The 20,087-nt window shown below is 48.8% G+C and overlaps 1 protein-coding gene across 4 annotated transcripts in view; it reads right to left on the reverse strand.

Moving 5' to 3' along the window:
- B4GALT1 (beta-1,4-galactosyltransferase 1) overlaps positions 1 to 20,087 on the reverse strand; it is a 59,100-nt gene that overhangs the window by 14,208 nt on the left and 24,805 nt on the right. For 2 of the 4 annotated variants that reach the window (XM_043547649.1, XM_037902381.1), the window contains exon 2: positions 8,653 to 8,946. In XM_043547649.1, the coding sequence (XP_043403584.1) occupies positions 8,653 to 8,946 (294 nt within the window). The remainder of the gene's footprint in view (positions 1 to 8,652; positions 8,947 to 20,087) is intronic. The other 2 variants (XM_037902380.2, XM_043547648.1) reach the window with 1 other exon arrangement.

A 20,087-nucleotide genomic window follows, 5' to 3' on the forward strand; every position in this document is an offset into this window, starting at 1 on the left:
GATTTATTTTTGGTGATGGTGGTGGCAGGAGGCTTGGAAAAAGCAGAATAACAACAAAAAAACCAGGGCCAGCTTCTAACACCCTTTCTCTGGTTTAGTATCCCCTTGCTCTAGGAGTGCTCTCATTGGCTTCAATGGTACCATTCAGTGTAACAAAGGCTACCAAAGCTGGGCCCTGAATCTGTACTAAATGAATAAATAATATCCTCTTCCTCCTGGCAAAAGAAACCTCCCCCCCAGGGGAATGCCACTGTGCCCTGGGCTCAGCCAGGTGCTGCTGTGTAGCTAGCTTCCACGCGCGGTATGTTTGCAACGTGTCTGTGCGGGGCTCCGTTAGCCCCCCTGAGATCTCGCTTCCAGCCGTAGCACGGTCCATTACTTTTGACGTTTCAGCAGGAGGCAAACAGATGGCACTCTTGCTAACGTTACCATTTTTGCTGATTTATTTGCCTGTCCTCTGGGGATGCAAACGCCTTCAGGTCCGAAGGACGACAGGCAGTGAACACCCGTGCAGAATGCGTCACCATGCAAACCTCAAGGGGATCGTCTTTCCCCTTTTCCCTGCATGAGTGAACAGACCATCCCAGCGGGTCTCAGCAGCACACAAGGCAGATTCACAGCCAGGCAGGTGGTAACCCTTCCTACACAGGGCAGAAAGCTGGCAGCCTTATGCAAATAAAGACTTCCCCTTCTTCATCACCCTAGGACTTAGAACTTGCCCAGCCAAACTGAATAAGAAGTGCTGTCCGTGTTAATGGCCTGTCAATTAACACGAGAGAGGCAAATCTGTACCAAGAGAATCCCTCAGACGGTAGAGTGGTCATTCACATGGTGGGGACTGAGGCCACAAACAGAAGAGCTAGAGAAGAAATCCCTTTTGCTTCTGTGACTCAGCTACCCCCAGACAAACCACTTGACACTTGATCTAGCTGTGGCTTATACAGACTGCACTGAAGGATCTGTAGCCATTTGTCTCACCCGTGGAGGCTGGAATGCTAATCCTGTGGGGCCTGCCAAATAGCTAACTTCCACAGCAACACACATGCCCCCTGTGCAGGCACTAGGATGGAGACACCATGCCAGAAGGGAACCTGGCGCTTTTACTGGGCAGGAAATATGGCCCAACTGGACCATGTGCATTAGTCTATCACAACCCTTGAGGCTCTACCCTCTACATGGAGACCACTAACAATGGAGCAGCAGTAAGCTCTCGCTGAGGAAGGGGCAAGTGTAGATAGACCCTCAGGGCCCTGTAGATGTCCAGAGAACACCTTTGCTTCTTTGTCACTTCAGGAAGAAGAGCATCCTGTAATTAACGTGGGCAACTCTGCCATCCCTGTCACAGCAGAGGGAAGGAAAGGAGCTCCCAGAAAACTCCTCTTCCCTGCTCGGCGGCAGGTTGGAAGCCTATCTAGCTCGGAGAGGAGAGCATAGTCAGACTAGACTCAGACTGGTAGCGTTCCAAGGGAGCAGCTCTGCTTGAGAAACTGGAGTGACCTGCTCTGAAAGTCTTAGAGACAAGCTGTGATCTGAAGCTCCTGGAGGGGCCCAAGGGCAGGGAGGCCAGCCTCTGTCCCACAGGCTCCGAAGGCTGTTGCCAATTGCCAGCCTGGCGGGAGCCTTCGAAGGAAAGCAACAGGAGGCTTCATTTTGTTTAGAAAAACCTCTTCTAAGCCAGGAGATGCCGACTGCCCGTGACACCGGCCAGCAGCAGCACTGAAAGTATGCAGAGCCATCAGACCCTGGGAAGGAACCAGCGACCCCCTGTGGGAAGTGAACTGAGGCATAATTGCCATCTTCAGCTTCTGATGTCCACTGAAAGTAGGAAGCACATGTACATCCAGGTTCAAGTTTCTGCACAGAACCCCCTTCTGGAGTACGTCTACACTAGACACTACGCCCAGGTTCTGACTCAGGTTTGAGCCCAAGCCCCAACTTCCGTCCACACACCAATCAGTCTGACTCGGGTCAGCAAGCACTCAAGACCCAAGTCCTAGAACCCTGCTGGGGAGGGGCAGGGGTGTCAGTGCCCGAGTACTACTGTGATTTGGGTCCAAGCCCTGTGCTTTTGCAGTCTGGACACAGCTCAAGCTGCAGACCTGAGTCAGAAGGGCTGCGTAGTGCAGTGTGGATGCACTAGCACAGCTGAGAGACCTGGGTCTAGCAACTGTAAATGCAGCTTTGCAATGCAGTGCGGTGGCTCAAGTGCAGGCTTGGAAACACAAGAGCTGTGCAGTGTAGACGTACTCTAGAGCTCTGAGATGGCAGCGCCTGTGGGAGAGGGTAAGGCTCTGGGCACCGGGCGTACTGCAGGGGTGAGAGACCCCCTCAGTGTCGCGGGGGGCTTGCCTGCGTTAAACATTAACGCTGGGGGGTTTAGAGAAGTCTTGGGGATTTGGACATCCAATCCCACTGGCCATCTGTGGGGTTTGGACGCCTAGCCCCTTTGGCACATCTGGAAATCCAGCCTTCCATCTCTGCTGACTACCCAGGAGCACCTGGCAGGATTCCACAGACCCCCCACGCAGCAGCTTACTCCTCACACGAAGGGACCAATTGAAGCCTCCAAACACATCTGAAACCCACCTCCTTTGGGTTTGGAGGCAGGTTTCAGAGGGGGAAGGCTAACATACACTATGCCTACTGCTCCCTTCTCATCGCTCCAAGCCTGAGGTGTCAGCCTGGGGAGTGCAGGATACTCTCGTCCCTGAACACCGAGGCAGCATGATCGCCACGTTACCAAGGGTGCTTCTTCACCAGCCGCACAGGGAGAGACATTTTGGACCGGACTGTGACAGGCCTGCTTGCGTGTAAGCGTCTGTGGGATCGAGGCGTTAACGCTCAGGTAGCCTAACTCCCGAAGAGACATAAGAACGGCCACACTGGGTCAGACCAATAGCCCATCCAGCCCAGTCTCCTGCCTACCAACAGTGGCTGGTGCCAGGGGCCCCAGAGGGAATGAACAGACAGGGAATCATTAAGTGATCCATCCCGTCACCCATTCCCAGCTTCTGGCAGTCAGAGGCTAGGGACACCCACAGCATGGAGTTGTGTCCCTGCCAATCCTGGCTAATAGCCATTGATGGACCTATCCTCCATGAACTGATCTAGTTCTTTTCTGAACTCTCTTATAGTCTTGGCTTTCACAACATCCTCTGGCAACGAGTTCCGGAGGTTGACTGTGCGTTGTGTGAAGAAATACTTCCTTCTGTTTGTTTTAAATCTGCTGCTAATTAATTTCATTGGGTGACCCCTAGTTCTTGTGTTAAGTGAAGGGGTAAATAACATTTTCTATTCACTTTCTCCACACCAGTCATGATTTTACAGACCTCTGTCATATCCCCCGCTTAGCTGTCTCTTTTCTAAACTGAACGGTCCCAGTCTATTTAATCTCTCCTCATACGGAAGCTGTTCTATATCCTTAATCATTTCTGTTGATTCCCATTTCTGAACCTTTTCCAATTCCAACATATCTTTGTTGAGATGGGGCGACCACATCTGCACGCAGTATTCAAGGTGTGGGCATACCGTGGATCTATATAGAGGCAATGTGATATTTTCTGTCTTATTATCTATCCCTTTCTTAATGATTCCCATCATTCTGTTCACTTTGTTGACTACTGCTGCACACTGAGCTGATGTTTTCAGAGAACTATCCACAGTGACTCCCAGACACTTCTTTGGAAGCCCCAGTCTAAATCTACATGTATTTGATTATTTCTCTAGGAGTACTGCAGCATCCAGCGTGTTTCTAGTCCACACCATATGATACTCACTAGGAATATCATCTCCTCAGCCCTTGGTGCCATGCAGCCAGCAGCAGCCACAACATTGCTGCAGTGAGTAAAATAGATTCCTTAACAGAAAAACACCAGGAACAGAGCGTGGCACAGAAATGTCCATTATTTGACTAGCAGCTGAGCGCACCATCGGCAGGATGCAGGGAACGGAGTGCCGTGGACACGTATAGGCCACACAGTTGTCAGCTGCTTTCCAGATCGAAGGTCAGAAGATAAACTCAGTTAAACTGGAATAACCAACTGTTGTGGGTGCCTTGCACAATTGCCGTGGGTGCCTTGCACAACTGCCTTCCAGCACACATTCAAAGGAGAGCAATTGCTGTTGCTCCCAACAACAGGTGAGGGCTGTTCTGAGCAGCCTCCTCACAGGAGAGTCTCTTCATTATTTTTCTTCTCGGTACCCATAGGAGAGAATAGAAAGCTCCTTTTCACAACAGCGTCTGCCTCTGCTGTACACTAACCCACCAGCAGAGTGACCCAGCAAACTGGCAAACAGGAGCTAGGCAGCATTTCTATTGATTCTTTCTAAAACAGCCCAGCAGCTCCATCCTGCCCTATGAAATAACATGTAAAAACACAACACCCACACATGAGCAGAGTCAGATATCACACAATGTACCACACATGCAGTCACAGGACATAGCCAGAGCCAGTGGGAAATTGCTGGAAAAACAACTTAAATTGGCAGGGAATTTTCTAATCCTCCCCAATCCCTCTACCCACTTTAGGGTGAACGTGTTAGCTCAGTAAAGCAGCAACAAGGGATAACGGTGGCTGTAGTTATACTCAGCAGCCAAGTCAAGTGAGGGCTCTAGGAGGCGAAGGCTGGTTCAGTGGCTGAGGTGCTAACCTGGGACTCAGGAGACCCAGCTTCAATCCCCTGCTCTGCCACACACTCCTGGTGTGACCACAGGGAAGTTCCTCATCTATAGCAATGGGGATGACAGTACTGCCCTTCCTCCCGGAGGGGGGATAAACTCAGTATACTGACTGGGAGGAGCCAAGTAGTGGGGCAGGAGAATTACATATGGAACAACTATGCAGAGTTCCCATCCTGGAGAGAGTGACTGAGGTGACACCCAAACTGGTCACTTGAGTTTTACCTGCGAAGAATTTGCCCCAGTGTTTTTAAAGACTGCCTAATCCCCAGGAATGTGGGCACCAAAGGAGGAAAGTGCTTTCAGGGGGTTACATGGAACGGATGGTCATCTCACTCACAGGCCTACTGGTGCATTCTACAACTCCTGGAGTGCCTACCCCATAATGCCCTGGGGCTTTCTAAACATGAGGTATGGCATTGTGGGATGTAGTTTGGAGAACCAGATAAGATGGGGTAATGACACATGTGGCTTCCATTGTTGACTGGGCTAGGTCAGGTAGACCTGACCTGAAGACCTCACCCCAGGTGTTGCAACACACTATGACCAGTGCTTGTAGATTACATGGCATGACTGTTGTGTGTAGATGCAAAATATCAGACGGGACCTTGCAAGCTCCAGCTCTCCTAATCAATTGTTCATTGTAAGATCTTTTTTATCTCCCACAGGCAAGGCTCAGCTGCAAGTTTATTTACCCATTTTAATAGATGTTGGCATGTGGATGGCCCAAACTAAGTTCACACCTCATTGAGGTGAACAGGCCAAAGGTCAGGGTCATAAGTGTGTTGACGGTATATGTTCCACCGAAGACAGGTAATTGCCTCATTAACTGGGATTGGCAAAAATGTATCCATTTACAGCAGGAGCAGTTTAAAAAAAGACGAGATTTAAAAAAAAAAACAATAGACCATAAAACTGCTGCTCTGCATTTTCCATCCCCGCTCGAGTTTTCCACTGGCTCTGGTTATACCCCAGACACTTTACAAATACCGTTTTTCTGACTTCAGTCCAACATTAATCTGGTGCATTTCAGACAGCCAAGAATTGAATGGTGAAGATGCAATGGATTCATGCCTGAATTGCATTGCACTGAAAGGAAGAAGTTTGACATTACCAGTGCAGCAGCAGTAAGGGTCAGCGCTCCTCTCTCTTTCTATGAGATGCAGAGTACAGAAGAGCACGTAGCTGGAGTGCAAGAAGCAGATCACACAGTAATTTTCCTTGCTTCAGTGACTGCTTTGCTATAGACACGATTAACAAGTAAAGATAAAATTTCCTCACTAGAAGGAAAAAAAAAGAAGAAAAAAAAAAAGGAAGGATGGATGCAAAGGGAAGGACAGACAAGAAAGAGAGAAAAGCAATTGTCAAGACAGCAGAGAAATAAGAACGTTTTTCCTCCTCTACTTCTGTCAAAGCACCCACATTTCTGTAACCGCCCCCGACACAGCTTTCCCCTCGCCCCCATGGAGAGTGGCAGCTGGCGTAATGCCACGGACACTTCTCTGTGTTATGGGCATAATGGTTCAGAGATGTGCAGATCCTGTTGAGACTTGTTCACGTTTAGACTTCAGCACAGGAGCAGGCAAACATTTTAGTTGCAAATTAGGTCACGTCAGTTACGACCGCTAATCATTGCCCTGCTGTAAAGGAGAGACTTGCAGAGCATGAACTGCACCCCTCTCGGGTTTGTATACTCAGTATATTGGCACGATGTCCGTTGAACTCTTCGCGAAGGGGGCATATTTTAAAAGACTGACTAGCTAATTTATGTGCAGGTTAATTTTAGAGCATATGTGAAATGCCCTATGGTATAGTTCAGTCCCCATGACCAGGCAGTGCTCGCCTTCGTTGCCAGGGACACTAACCATTGGAGATTAGTTCCAGGGGTGCTCTCATCACTGTGATGTGGATATCTGCTCACTAGCAACTAGCCCAAGACCACAAGTCATTTTTCAAAGGCCTCTGAAAAGCTACCATGTGATATAAGATAACTACAATGAGCAGTAACCACTGCTATGTGCGTAGGACTGAAATCGCATATTTTAAACAAGATACTGAACACGCTAACACAAAAAATAAATTAACATATGAAGCTTAGAGCAACCGTGACCATTTGTTAGAAACGACCACACACCACTAACTTATGACTTTCCAAGTTATGCAAATGCACCCAACTTGTGAAACTAACAGGTTGGATGAAAGGAGCATTCTGGCTGATGAAAGTACATAATGCAGAGGCAACCAGCTTCATCCCCACCCCAACGCATGTGTTTTCAATGTGGATTTAACCAGAACACTAGTATCACTATATGGGCAAACAAAATATATGCATGTACGCAGTGCATCCTTAGTGCAATAAAATACCATCTTCATGAGCTAGGGATGGCTGTGTATTTATGCCACCATTTGTGAGAGGCGTGTGGTCTGGCACGGCTCAGTCTGGAGAGCTGCACTCTAAACTGCCATTTACGCCATACTGCAAAGGGGATCTGCCGAGCAACTTCAGGGATAACATTTAGTCTAGTTAGTCGAGCATGTTATTACCGGCTGTAGAAAAGCTGACTCAGTCACCAGTATGGTCTGATTTTCAAGCATGTTACTTATATATACAAAAATGATTTGAGGGGAATTAATGACAGTTCATTATTTTAGCTTGGATCATAATCTGTTATTTGCAGTTGCATAGCAGCTGTAAATAGAACGCTCTGCCATCACAGAAACATGAACAAAGTCATAGCAAGCCCAGCAGGTAAGTATTAACACTCCTTAGGTCAATCTTTATCCTTATTTCAAATGCACAGCAATCCATTTCCTGAGGCATGGAGAAAAGTTCAAACCTTTCTGCTGCACCTGCACACACCAACTGATGTCGACTTTAGATATCATCCATTGTTTCTTGCAGTGTTGTTGGAGCCAGGTTGGTCCCAGAGTATTAGAGAGACAAGGTGAGTGAGGTAAAGCTGATCCAGCAAAAGACGAAAGCTTATGCTCCAGTACGTCTGTTAGTCTATAAGGTACCCCAGGACTCTTTGCCGCTTTACAGATCCGGACTAACATGGCGACCCCTCTGATGCTTCACCCACCTTGTCTCTCTTGACTCTAGAAACAGTTACGCTAAAGGGAGCGTGCTGCCTTTCAGCATCGCATAGGGCTGGGATCAAAAACTAGACAGAGACGCCGTGTTAATATCTATGTGCCAGATCTCAGAGACACTTCACTGGCACCCTTCGGCGTGAGAGAGGTGCCCTTTCATCACAACTAATGCATTTTTCTCAACTTCTTTAAGCTTCTCAATGTGTGCACGACAGCCAATCTATTTTGGAATCACGGCATATGCTCAAGCCAGTCGTGTTGTTTGGAGAGGGACATAGGCAGGGCTAAAAGGCAAATATATTGGAAGTAACACCAGTAATTTTTTTCTATTCCATTTACTTGAAATGGACAATTACTTGTCTACATCTATAAGAGATCTATGTTCTATCCACACACAGGACAGTTAGTTCACTGTTCCTATTACTGTTACTGGGGGTTATCTGGGTATCTGGCCTGCATCATACAGGCAGTCAGACTAGGGATCTAATGATCCCTTCTGGCCTTGGAATCTAAGACTGAAAGTCCTGCACAAGCTGGCGATAATTGTGTCCTGGTGGAAATAAGATGAGGCTGTATTACTGAAAGTTCTCCTCAAAGAGTCTACTTAAGTAGAAGTTACTCACAAGGAATTTGCCTAACTTGAGAAGTGGATCTCAGTTCACCGTGGAGAAGAATTTTACTAAAGCTATAAAAGTAACTAGCACAAGTGTTTGGATTTGTTCGCAGATTATGCAGTGAAGGTTCCTGACTCTTCACTCTTTCATTTTGCGCATTAATCTTCTCAACCAGCAAGTTGGTTACTGAGTATAAGCCAACTGCACCTTTGCACAGGAGTACTGTAGCCATTATTCTGCAAACGTATGCATGTCCCAAGTCCTTACCTGATTGATGACATACACGCCATAGTCAAGCTGTTGCCTTTGAAGGATTGGGTGGAGATAATACAGCCAGTACTTCAGATGCTCATCACGGTTCCTGAATGGTATGATAATTGCTACTTTCTGAAGTGCTTTACAGTCTTTTGGAACGTACCGGCCTCCTTCTCTCACTTCAGGGTTTATCTTCTCAACTTCCTCAAGATTCACAGGCTGGGAAAATTCCACACGCAGTGCACCAACTGGAAAGGACCAGGACAGACAGTGAGTTTGCAGATTCCAGAAGGCCCATACAATTCCCTGTAAAGGTTTGAAGAAACACAGTTCTTTTATAACCAAGGATGGGGACATGAGTGGGTTTGGATCTGAATAAAATCCTACAGACATGAAAAACTGCCCCCTTAACCAAGCACATCAAAACCAGCTGCACAATACAGGAGCAGTGTGAGACCCAGCCCCACTCAGGGAAGACTCACACTTCAGTGTGCTTTGGATCAGGCCTCAAATTTGTATCTAATATTTACTGGGTCTGAAAATCCTCAGACCTACCATAGGTCACTGGCTCCTGCATGGAGTAACAACCCAGCATGCACTCTGTAACACTCCACTTAATCGCTACCCCAGTGCGGGTCTTACATGATTTAAAAATAATCTCCTTACTCCAAGGACTAACCATATGCAAAACTAACAAAACCCCCTTTTAGTTTAGAATGCCCACAGAGCAACTGAAAGTACACCCACCTTTAAAGTTCCTGTTCTAGAAACATTAAACAAAGCCATATTTGCATTCAGGCTGGCAACTCCAGCGCCTGGTTTCAGTGGAATAGGTTTGGAAAGTGCCATGGTAGTCTGCCCTGAAGCAGGGCTTTCAAACCGAGAGGCTCATAGGCAAACATGGCTAACGTATTAGCATTACTTCAAATAAGGCCGCACATGGCTCAGAATGGCAGCTGAACCCCACTATGGCGCAAGCTGAACCCCATGGGAACAAGCCAGTCCCAGAGGGCATGACCCCCACGGCAGGGGTTGGTCAAGGGCTTTGAATGAAAGTGAGTGTGTGCGGGGGGGAAGAGGGAGAGACACATGACTGAGAATGGGTAATCACTAATGAAGAAAAGTATCCCGACAACAAAAGCCAGGCTGCATAGTCTGCCAGTCACCCCTTGCCAGGGTGCTGTGCCCTCCTCAGCGCAGAGGCCCGTCCTGGGACTGAGGCTGGGGCTGACCCCTCAGTGCTGTAGTGGGTGCCCTGGGGAAAACGCCGTCAGCTCAGCCGGTGCAGACCCTGGCCTGTCCTTTTCTGCACTGTGACGTTACCATAGTCCAGCAGGATTTTGAACCATTGGGTTTGCCAGAATGCTGCTCACCAAGACATTGCAGCCAGCGCAGAAAAGGACCCATCATGTTCAGTGTTATGCCAGTTACACCCTAATGTGTGGCCAAGTCTGGGCTACCCCTGAGCCCAGACAAGGCCTCAGACACACTACACAGCAATGGTGTCATCAAAACGATGGGGTGGGGGCACCAGCCAAGTCTGCAGCCGCATATTGGAGAAGCATGGATTATTTTTCATCAGGCGGTTTCTCAGTAGCAGCTCTCTTCTCTGAGACAGTCCTGCCCAGTCAAAAACAGATGCAGGGGAAATCCGGTAACCTCTCAAAAGCGTGAGAGCAGCCCAGGGCGTGGGAGCCCCTGGGAACAGAGGCCAAAGTCTCTTGGGGGCTGCCCTGGAACCCTCAGAGCGGTGTTCTTTGACAGGAGCACCTGGCAGTCCTAAACTAAGGCGCAGAGCACTGCGCTCCGAGTGTCAGTGGGGTGTTTGAGTTAAAGGAAGAATTCAGAAAATGTCAGCTCTTCCGTCTGACAGTGTAAACACACCGCGGAATGGGGCTCAGCTTTAGCTAAACACTACTGGCATGTCCTTCAATTTAATCATTTAAAGGCCATCTGCACTTCATCCAAAGCACATAGATTTTTTTGGAGAGATGTTAGTTTCAATTCACATTTGGATGAGCATAATACCAGACCTACGTACACACACACCCACCCCTTTTTCATCCCAAGATTTAATTTAATAAGTGAGAGCTCCATGCCCACGCTCACCAGGGGAAAGCCCTCAGCGTGTGCACAGCTGGGGAAATTACTACAGACCAAAGCTCATCCTCACAAAGCACCTTCATTAGATGTATAGAGCGTGACTGGTAAGGAGGAAGGGTGTGGTTTTAAGAGATAAATACAGATAAGTAGCTGTTAGAGTGAGTTTTGTCTATCTTTACGATTAACGCACCATTCATGTATAGTGATATCATCACAATATGACTTTACTTCTGGCCTGTGGCCTTCTTCTTGCTTATTGAACTACAAGGAATTACTTCTGCTTCAGGCTATACTCCTACATCCAGTGCCATGCAAGGGGTGATGGGGTCAGGGTGGGGATTGTCAATACTCTCCATTAGCCAGCAAGGTCTCTGTAATAGGGCATCTCACCCCTTCAGGGCTGGGGTAGCCAACTCTCATTACAGAGTGAGCCACACCTGGGAGAGAGCGGGGCACTGCCCTATAACAGAGGTCCCCAAACTGGGGGTGCGCACCCATAGGAGGGCATGAATGTTCAGGGGGGCGTATCTGGGGCCCAGGCCAGCCCCCATGGGGGGCAGGGAGGGAGCACCACCTAGATCTGCTCTTGGCCCTGGCTGCCAGCCCTGCACTTGCCCCCACCCCCAGCTGTGGCCACAGCCTTGGCCTCCTTACCCCTGTCCCTGTGTGACGTTACACTCCATATTCTTCATAGAAATATTGTTATGATATGAATATGGCATAACTAAGATATGTTTTAGGTAATATGGGTCATGTGAGATATCATTGGAAAGGTTATGATTTACTGAATGTGTTTATCTAATTTGTACGCAAGTATCATTTCTGTATCTAAAATTGGGAATATTGGCTATGTAACAACAAACAACAACTACTGTGTGTGTACTTGGGGAACACCCACCAGATAGCAGGCCATCAGCCTCGATGGGCCATTAGAGAGAAACAATAAGACTTTGAAAATACTAATCTCTCTCCTTCCTGAAAAGCATCCTGGGATGTTGCTTTGATACTAGAAGGTCATGTGGTCATGTCACCTGGTACTAAACACCATCTTGGACTTCTAGTGATTTTCCACTATAAGGAGGGGGAGGTCAAGACTGGGAAATAAAAGGTTCCAGCCTTATGTAAATTCTATTTAAGGCTGGGGAGTTGATCTTGGTTCACTCTTCACTGAATCCCCATCCAAGATGGAAAAATCTGAGAAACAAAGACACGGGGGAGGCAGGGGGGGGGAGAGGAAGAGTTGAGCCCAGGCTGGAAAAGGGATCTGGTCTGTGAATATGGTGTCTGAAGATTTAAGCTGCAAGCAGGGTAGCTAACCTTCAAGAATTTCTGCAACCTGCCCAAAAACAACATTTAGGGTGAGAAATTACTTTTTGAAACTAGTCTCTTTAACATCGTAAGCTTAGTATGTGTGTTTTGTTCTGTTTGCTATCCCTTATAATCACTTAAAATCTGCCTTTTATAGTTAATAAACTTGTTTTTGTTTATTATAAAATCCGGTTTGTGCAATTTATAATGGGGGGGGGGGAGCAAGAAGTTCTGCATATCTTCCTCCACATTGAAGGTGGGGGTGAATTTATGAGCTTAAGTTGCATAGATTTCTCTGCAGTGCAAGACAATATTGTTTTGGGTGTACTTTTCAGAGGGGGAGCTGCATTTGAGTGCTGGGCAATTTCCTAGCTGAGTCCTCCCCTAGAGAGCTGTTTGCAGACTCTGTGTGATTCTACGTCCCTACCTGTGGGCGAGCTGCCAGAGGCTGGAGAGCCTGATTCAGCAAAACGGAGCGAGGGAGTCCAGGCTGGTGGAGCAGGCAGGCTCAGTGAATTCCAAGTACATCAGGTGACACCCTGGAAGGCGGGTCCAACCCATCACACATCCCATCCTGGAGCCACAGCCCTGCTCCCGGCCCCAGTTCTGGAGGGAGGGGGGGCACAGACAGGGGCAAGGGGGACGTGAGGTAAAAAGTTTGGGGACCACTGCTCGCCCCTGCAGCAGGAGGCTGCAATGCAGCGGGGAAGCTCAGGAAATGGTAGAGAGACTACGGAGCGTGAAAGGTTCCTGCAGGGAAGACCCTGAGACCAAGGGAGCTCTGACAGAGGGGCTGCAGTCAATAGGAGGTTCCTGTTAAAGACCCTGACTGAAGTCAGGCCTATGCTACGCATCTACCTCGGTGTACCTACCTCCTCGCTCAGTGCTGCGAAAAATCCACCCCCCAAGCAACGTACTTACATCGACCTAACGCGTCATGCAGACAGTGCTATGTTGGCGGGAGGGCTTTTCCCGCTGATATAGTTACTCCACCTCCACGAAAGGCAGTAGCTAAGCCTCTCATGGAGCTCCCCCATCAGCTTCGAGTGTCTTCATCAAAGCACTGTGCTGATGCAGCATTAATCGTGCAGACCTGCCCTGAGAGAAGGGGCTGGGCCTGCAAGGGCTGTGGACCAGAGGGCCGAAGAAGGCAGAGCTCTAGCCAGATAAAGCCTGAGAGATTTTGAACTGGGACCTAGGTCTGGGATGCCCCCAAGTAAAGGGAGAGAGTGACTGAACTGGGTTGGGGCCTGGAGGGCCAGTGTGCAAATACTCAATCCCTGGGAGCCCAGGAGGGGAAAGTTGTAATTACTGTGGACTGAGAGTTAAGGGACCCAGAAGAGGTGAGAAATTGGAGCAGGGCACCGCAGAGTGACCTCCACCCAGGAGGCAGCTGGCTCCTCTACAGTCTCCTATTAACAAGATGTCATAGAATCATAGAATATCAGGGTTGGAAGGGACCTCAGAAGGTCATCTAGTCCAACCCCCTGCTCGAAGCAGGACCAATTCCCAGTTAAATCATCCCAGCCAGGGCTTTGTCAAGCCTGACCTTAAAAACCTCTAAGGAAGGAGATTCTACCACCTCCCTAGGTAACGCATTCCAGTGTTTCACCACTCTCTTAGTGAAAAAGTTTTTCCTAATATCCAATCTAAACCTCCCCCATTGCAACTTGAGACCATTACTCCTCGTTCTGTCATCTGCTACCATTGAGAACAGTCTAGAGCCATCCTCTTTGGAACCCCCTTTCAGGTAGTTGAAAGCAGCTATCAAATCCCCCCTCATTCTTCTCTTCTGCAGACTAAACAATCCCAGCTCCCTCAGCCTCTCCTCATAAGTCATGTGCTCTAGACCCCTAATCATTTTTGTTGCCCTTCGCTGGACTCTCTCCAATTTATCCACATCCTTCTTGTAGTGTGGGGCCCAAAACTGGACACAGTACTCCAGATGAGGCCTCACCAGTGTCGAATAGAGGGGAACGAGCACGTCCCTCGATCTGCTCGCTATGCCCCTACTTATACATCCCAAAATGCCATTGGCCTTCTTGGCAACAAGGGCACACTGCTGACTCATATCCAGCTTCTCGTCCACTGTCACCCCTAGGTCCTTTTGTCACTTACCTTTACAAAAGATACTACCGACCAACGACTAGAAAGCTGTGAAGCACTGTACATAATTAAACTAAACCGTTTAGTGAAGAGCATGTTGTGACCAGAGATGACCTGCTGACAATGGGAGGGCGGGGGGCACAATTTAAAGGTTCGGCCAGCCCCAGAACAAGTCTCACACACACACACCCCAGTTAGATCCTCCCCCCTTCCCCTCAGCTTCCCCTCCCAGAAAGCAGCGGCCCCTCCCTGCAGCTCCCAGCTGTTGCTCCTGCCTCTATCCACAGGGTGCAGCTCGGGGGCTCCAACAACTGCAGCACAGAGAGAGGGCCCGGCCGCACCATATGACTGAGGGGGGCCAGCAAACACTGGCAGAAATCTGGGAGGACCCCCCATATTGCCTCTGTTGTGATGTTCTAACTTTGCTTTTCGTGCCTGTTCTCTTACGCTCTAGTTCACCAAGTCCAGTCATTTACAATGGGTCTCCGAATTCCAAGTGAGGCTAATTGTTATATCACCAGTGCTTCCCACACAGAAAACACCAGCAGGCTTTACCTGTCCTCACCTGTTCGTCTGCAAGAATCAAAAACGGTCCTCTACCCAAACCCCATTCTGCATCGTTGTGTTTAATAGACCATGACACACAGGCATGGCTTGATGTTTTTCCTTGCGTTTCCCTAAAATGACTGGGAGGAGAGGGACAGTTAGTTTTCCAGGTTTAAGTGTGTGATTCTAAGAGCATGTCAGTACCAAAGGGCTCACTGGTATCAGGTAGTGTGTCTCAGCTGGCCTGACCAATTCAGGGTACCCCGACTCACTAGGACTATAATCTGAATTTAAAAAGGTGTCATGTAATATGTAACTGGAAAAACTAATAACGTACTGACCTTCAATATTCTTGTGTGATATACGTACATGGTGTGTGTGTTAAGAGTTATGGACATACGCTGGAATGATGACTAAAGTGTGTTTAAGCCAGGCACGTCAGGGAGTTGGTCAACAGGTCTGCCCTAGACAAAGGAACATGTTTGCTTCTCTGATTAGCCTAGTCACCAGGCAAAGACAATAAAGGTCCACTTAGGTAAACCAAAAGCTATCGAGTTAACAAATGGGGGACCATGGCGTCTACGCTCACCAGTAGAGAGAAGCTTGGTCTGAGTTTTACTTTTCAAAGAATTCATTGCAAAGGTTTCCTGATCTATCAAGACAGGGGAGCTGAACCTCAAGTACGAAACAATTGAGTCAGTTGATTTGTCAGGCACTAATATTGTATACCAAGTGTATTGAGCGAGGTGATTTGTGAAAGCCCATCACACACTGGGATAGCAGTGTGAAATGTCTTTATTTAAACACTGCCTGAGGAATTACGGATACTCACTGGTATTAGGCTTTGCAGTCTATGACCAAACACAGGGAGAAACAGGCTTTCCCCCAGACAGGGAGAAGGCAACTACCTCCAATGAAATTAAGCAAAGAGTGACCAAAAACAAGGGAAGCCCTATTTACATATGAATCAGCAGGGGGATGGGAAGTCCACAGGAGGGGAAGAATAGCATGACATCATCCTGTCTCTTGTAACAAGGTCACTGAACTTTGGAAGATATACACAAGGACAGAAGCCATCTTCGGCATCCCTCACTAGATAGAAACAAGGGTACAGAGTTCTTGCAAGCTCAGAAAGATGGGTCTTTCAACCAAGGGATGGAGGGGTGCGGGTGGAGTCAATCTCTGAAAACTGAATATAGGTGAGAAACCTGCTTAGGCAAAGATCTTTCACCTTGGAAGACAAGGGAAACCAGCACCTTGTTCTTCTGTGGGTGGTCCCGACTGAGGGAAAGTCAGCCATGGCTGGGAAGAAGGAAGATTGGTGAGAGAAATCATCTTGAACAAAGTCTACTGTACCTTGCTAGATTGAGGTCTGGTCTACACTACAGACTTACATCAGTATTACTATGTCATTCAGGGGTGAGGAAAATCTACCTCCCTGAATGACATAGTTATACTGACCTAACCCTCGGTGTAGACAGCCCTACGTCAACGGGAGAGCTTCTCCCTCCAACATAACTACTGCCTCACAGGCAGCTGGATTAACTTTGCCAACGGGAGAGAGCTTAGAGCATCGTCATGAAAGCGCGGCGGCTGCACGGGTGCAGCGTTTTAAGTGTAGACCTGCCCTAAGGGTTAGATGCATGCGTTCACTTCTGTTTCCTTGTGACCCTTTCTAACTCTGTTTTTACTTGGCACCACTTAACCTGTGTCTTATTTCTAATCCATTTGTTTTATTTTTACTATATACGAGCTCCGTGCAGTGTTTGCAGGGACGGGTGTATTTACTCCGCTAAGTTAATAATCTGTAATGTACCTTTGTCTCTTTAAAAGGAGTAACAAACTTTATTTTTCTCTAGCTGTCCAGGGCTGGACACTCCAGGTCACACAGTTCTGAGGAAATTCGGGACTGGGAGTGTGTTGGGATCACCCTGCTGGTGGAAGCCAGAGTGAGGCTGTAGACAGACTGCTGGGGTCAGAGCTGCTGAACCAGGGCTGACGAGCACACAGACACTCATGACCTGTCTGCTACATGAGCATTGCATTGTGAGCCACTCAAGGCTGCAGGGCAAGAGGTGACAACACCTCACTGGTCTGGATTGCACTGTGAACTCCAAGACAAAGCAATTAATGATTAAGCTTTCAATATTTTAAGACTCATCTTACTTTGGCTATTTGAGGATTTTCTTATGAATTTCTCCCATTCTTTTCACACCTCTCTTCAGTTTGCCTCTCTATCACCCGGTTTCTTCAGTACATGCTGCTGAAGCAAACTCCTTGAGCATGAGTGGAGCCTGCAGACTTGGGCTGGTTTATAGTTAAGCTTCTAGAATGAAAAGCAGCTTGTAACAAGAGCTAAAGAGTCCACCCCCAACAGGAGAAGCAGGAAGAAGGAGAGCAGGTGGCTACATGGCAAGTTTGTGTCAATACATGACAATACCCATGGGTGACTCAGTGACATCTTGGACAGGAGTCACCTTGTATTCTACTGCACCTCTCCTGGGTAAACTGTCTCTCCACATATTCATAGTCATACACGCCCAGTCTCTAAACAACGTGTACCCTCACGCACTCGAAGCATGCAAAATACCCCGATAACACTTATCCAGAAGTGGCTGTATTGCTTAATTGGCAGCTACATTTCCTTTTGTGACATCAACCGCAATGCGCAGCTAAGCCTATGGGTAGGGGAAAAGGGGAATTCTAGTACAGTTTTCTCATACTGACCGCATTCTCAGAATAGCTTCTGCCTCCAATCTCTTCTGCATAGTTTATTTGAACTCTTTCATTCAGTGTTACATAGAAACCATTTCATACATGATTCATTCTCTCTCTCTCTCACCCTCCCTCCCCATCTGACTGGCATAGATGCAGAATCCACCTCAACCAGGGCCCAACCACTCCCTTTCTCACACACTACTCTTTGTGGGGGTTTTCAGGGTTGCTCTGATGGATTCACCTACTCCATTTGGATGAAATGCGGAGAAATAAAGCAATCACAAGGTCAATATTAAGGAAATACCCAGCTATTTTCACTTAAAACTAGGTGGTATAGCAGGCTACAGTTCATCCAGACATTTGGAAGGGAGGGAGGGGAGATAAAACAAAGCCACTTAACCCACCCACTCCACCCCAAGAATCAGTGCTGCACTGCGTCTTTCCTCGGTGTTTGGGTGGCCCTAATGCTGTGACGCTCCAGGAGTTATAACTAGGATCCCCTGGCATTGCGAATCCCCTGGCATAAGGCCTGCTGCTAGGTCTCATCACAAGGCACCGTGGCCACAGAAGATCATTGTCCTCACCACCAGCACTTTTATTAGAGGTAACCGCATAGGCCCCAGCTCTGCAAACCCATGAAGTCCAAATGTAAAACTAAAGACACACATGGTGTTTGCAGGACTGGGGCCTTACATGTGAATACACAGGAACAGCAGCCCACTGCTCACACAGAAAATATGTTTAAGATACAAACAAATCAGCCTCATCATGTAAACGTCCGTATGCATTTTAAGGGCCACCCTGATTTCTTAGTGGACTGATATCATACCTGGGTCTTAACACCTGGCAAGGGCTAAGTTCCCTGTAAGCTGCACATCTGCCAATTAAGCCCCGCGCAAGGGCTCAGGGCTGCAGAGGGAAGAGACGCCCCTCCCCCAGCCCGGACCTGCCGCGGTGGGGAGAGGCACCCCTCTCCACCGGACGCCAGCCCCAGCGCGGACGTACCCCGGACTTGCCGTGGACAGGGGAGAGGAGCCCCTCCTTTGGCCCAGCCCAGCCCCACTGGGGGTGAGAGGGCTGGGGGGAGTCCTCTCTCCCCACCGCAGCCTGCACCCCAAACCCCTCATCCCTGGCCCCACCCCAGACCCTGCACCCCAACCCTCTGCTCCAGCCCTGAGCCCCCTCCCACACCCTGAACCTCTCATCCTCAGCCCCACCCCAGAGCCTTCACTCCTAGCTGGAGCCCTCACCCCCCTGCACCCAACTCTCTTCCCCAGCCCTGAGCCCCCTCCCACACCCCGAACCCTCATCACCCCACCCCAGAGCCTGCACCCCCAGCCAGAGCCCTCACTCCCCAACCCTTTGCCCCACACTCTGAACCCCTTGGCCCCCACCCCCACCACATGAATTTTGTTCTGTGCACGGATATGAAGGTCACGTGTCACACCTCACCTCCATATTGGTGCACAGAACAAAATTCATTCTGCACATGGACATAAAAAATTAGAGGAAACACTGGATAAGTGCCATTTCAAAACCCTCCAAACCTTTCTGAACAGTCCAAGGCTTTTAGGGTATGTGATCAAACACTCGCGGCTGGCCCGGGCCAGCCGACTTGGGCTTGTGGGGCTTGGGCTACCAGGCTGTTGAAGTGCGGTGCAGATGCTCAGGATTGAGCCTGGGCCCGAACTTCTGCCCTGCAGTTACATAGCCCTGCAGCCTGGGCCAGCCGCGGGCGTTCACAGGCAGCATAGCCATCCCCATAGACATCTGTGCTCGTCTCACAGACAGTCTGGCCAAGCCGCAAGGCAATGCAGGAAACAAACCTGAGAAGAGAGGCCCCATCGGGACTGGAGACACATCCCCGCCACACGTTCGGGGAAGGGGTTGGAAGAGGCGGGGCAGGGCCTCATGGAAGGGGTGGAGTGGGCACGGGGCTGGGGGCAGCGCGTGTCAGTGATGTAGCCCTCGGGCCAATGTACTAGTTCTCATGCGGCCCTTGTGATCATTTGAGTTTGAGACCCCTGGTCTAGGAAGTCTTACCAGCTGCCACGCTGAGACCTAAATCCCCCCAGAGACTTCTCCTGGGCATCTTTCCGACTAGGGAATTTTCAGCGATTCCCAGTTCCATTTTTCAGATATTTAGATATTTAGCTAAAGACTTCGATCTCTTAGGCTACTAAGAATGTGCCAGCTTCTCCCTTCACATCACCCAGCAAGGCAGAGAAGCCACACCCCTCTTCTGCGAGGCGCCCTCCCCCAGACCATGCAGGGGAGCAGACAGCCCCCAAGGTCAGCGATGCCTGGGCTCTATATTCCTGTATTACCCAGAGACTCCGTGCAGGCATCTCTTCCGGTTCAACAGAACTCACGTGCTGGGACTCTCAACATTATACGAGGCTTCGTATTAACTCGTCAATATACTGAGAATTACACTCTGTAAAAGGCAAGGAACACGGTATTTCCAAGAGCCGCAGAAAAGGATACTGCTTGACATGAACCAATCACATTAAAAGGCCGTGAGGAAGCCGTGGAGGAGCAGACGTGGTCTGAAGAGCTGGTGTGGTTGTACTGAGCTGCTGAGCAACAGGAAGCGACTTTTCAGACAGGGTGAAAGGTGAGGCTTGTGCAAAGGAACAGAGACACAGTGGCTGAGGTGTAGTTTG

Source organism: Chelonia mydas, chromosome 5 (genome assembly GCF_015237465.2).
Source record: "Chelonia mydas isolate rCheMyd1 chromosome 5, rCheMyd1.pri.v2, whole genome shotgun sequence".
In the NCBI taxonomy this organism is placed as follows: Eukaryota; Metazoa; Chordata; order Testudines; family Cheloniidae; genus Chelonia; species Chelonia mydas.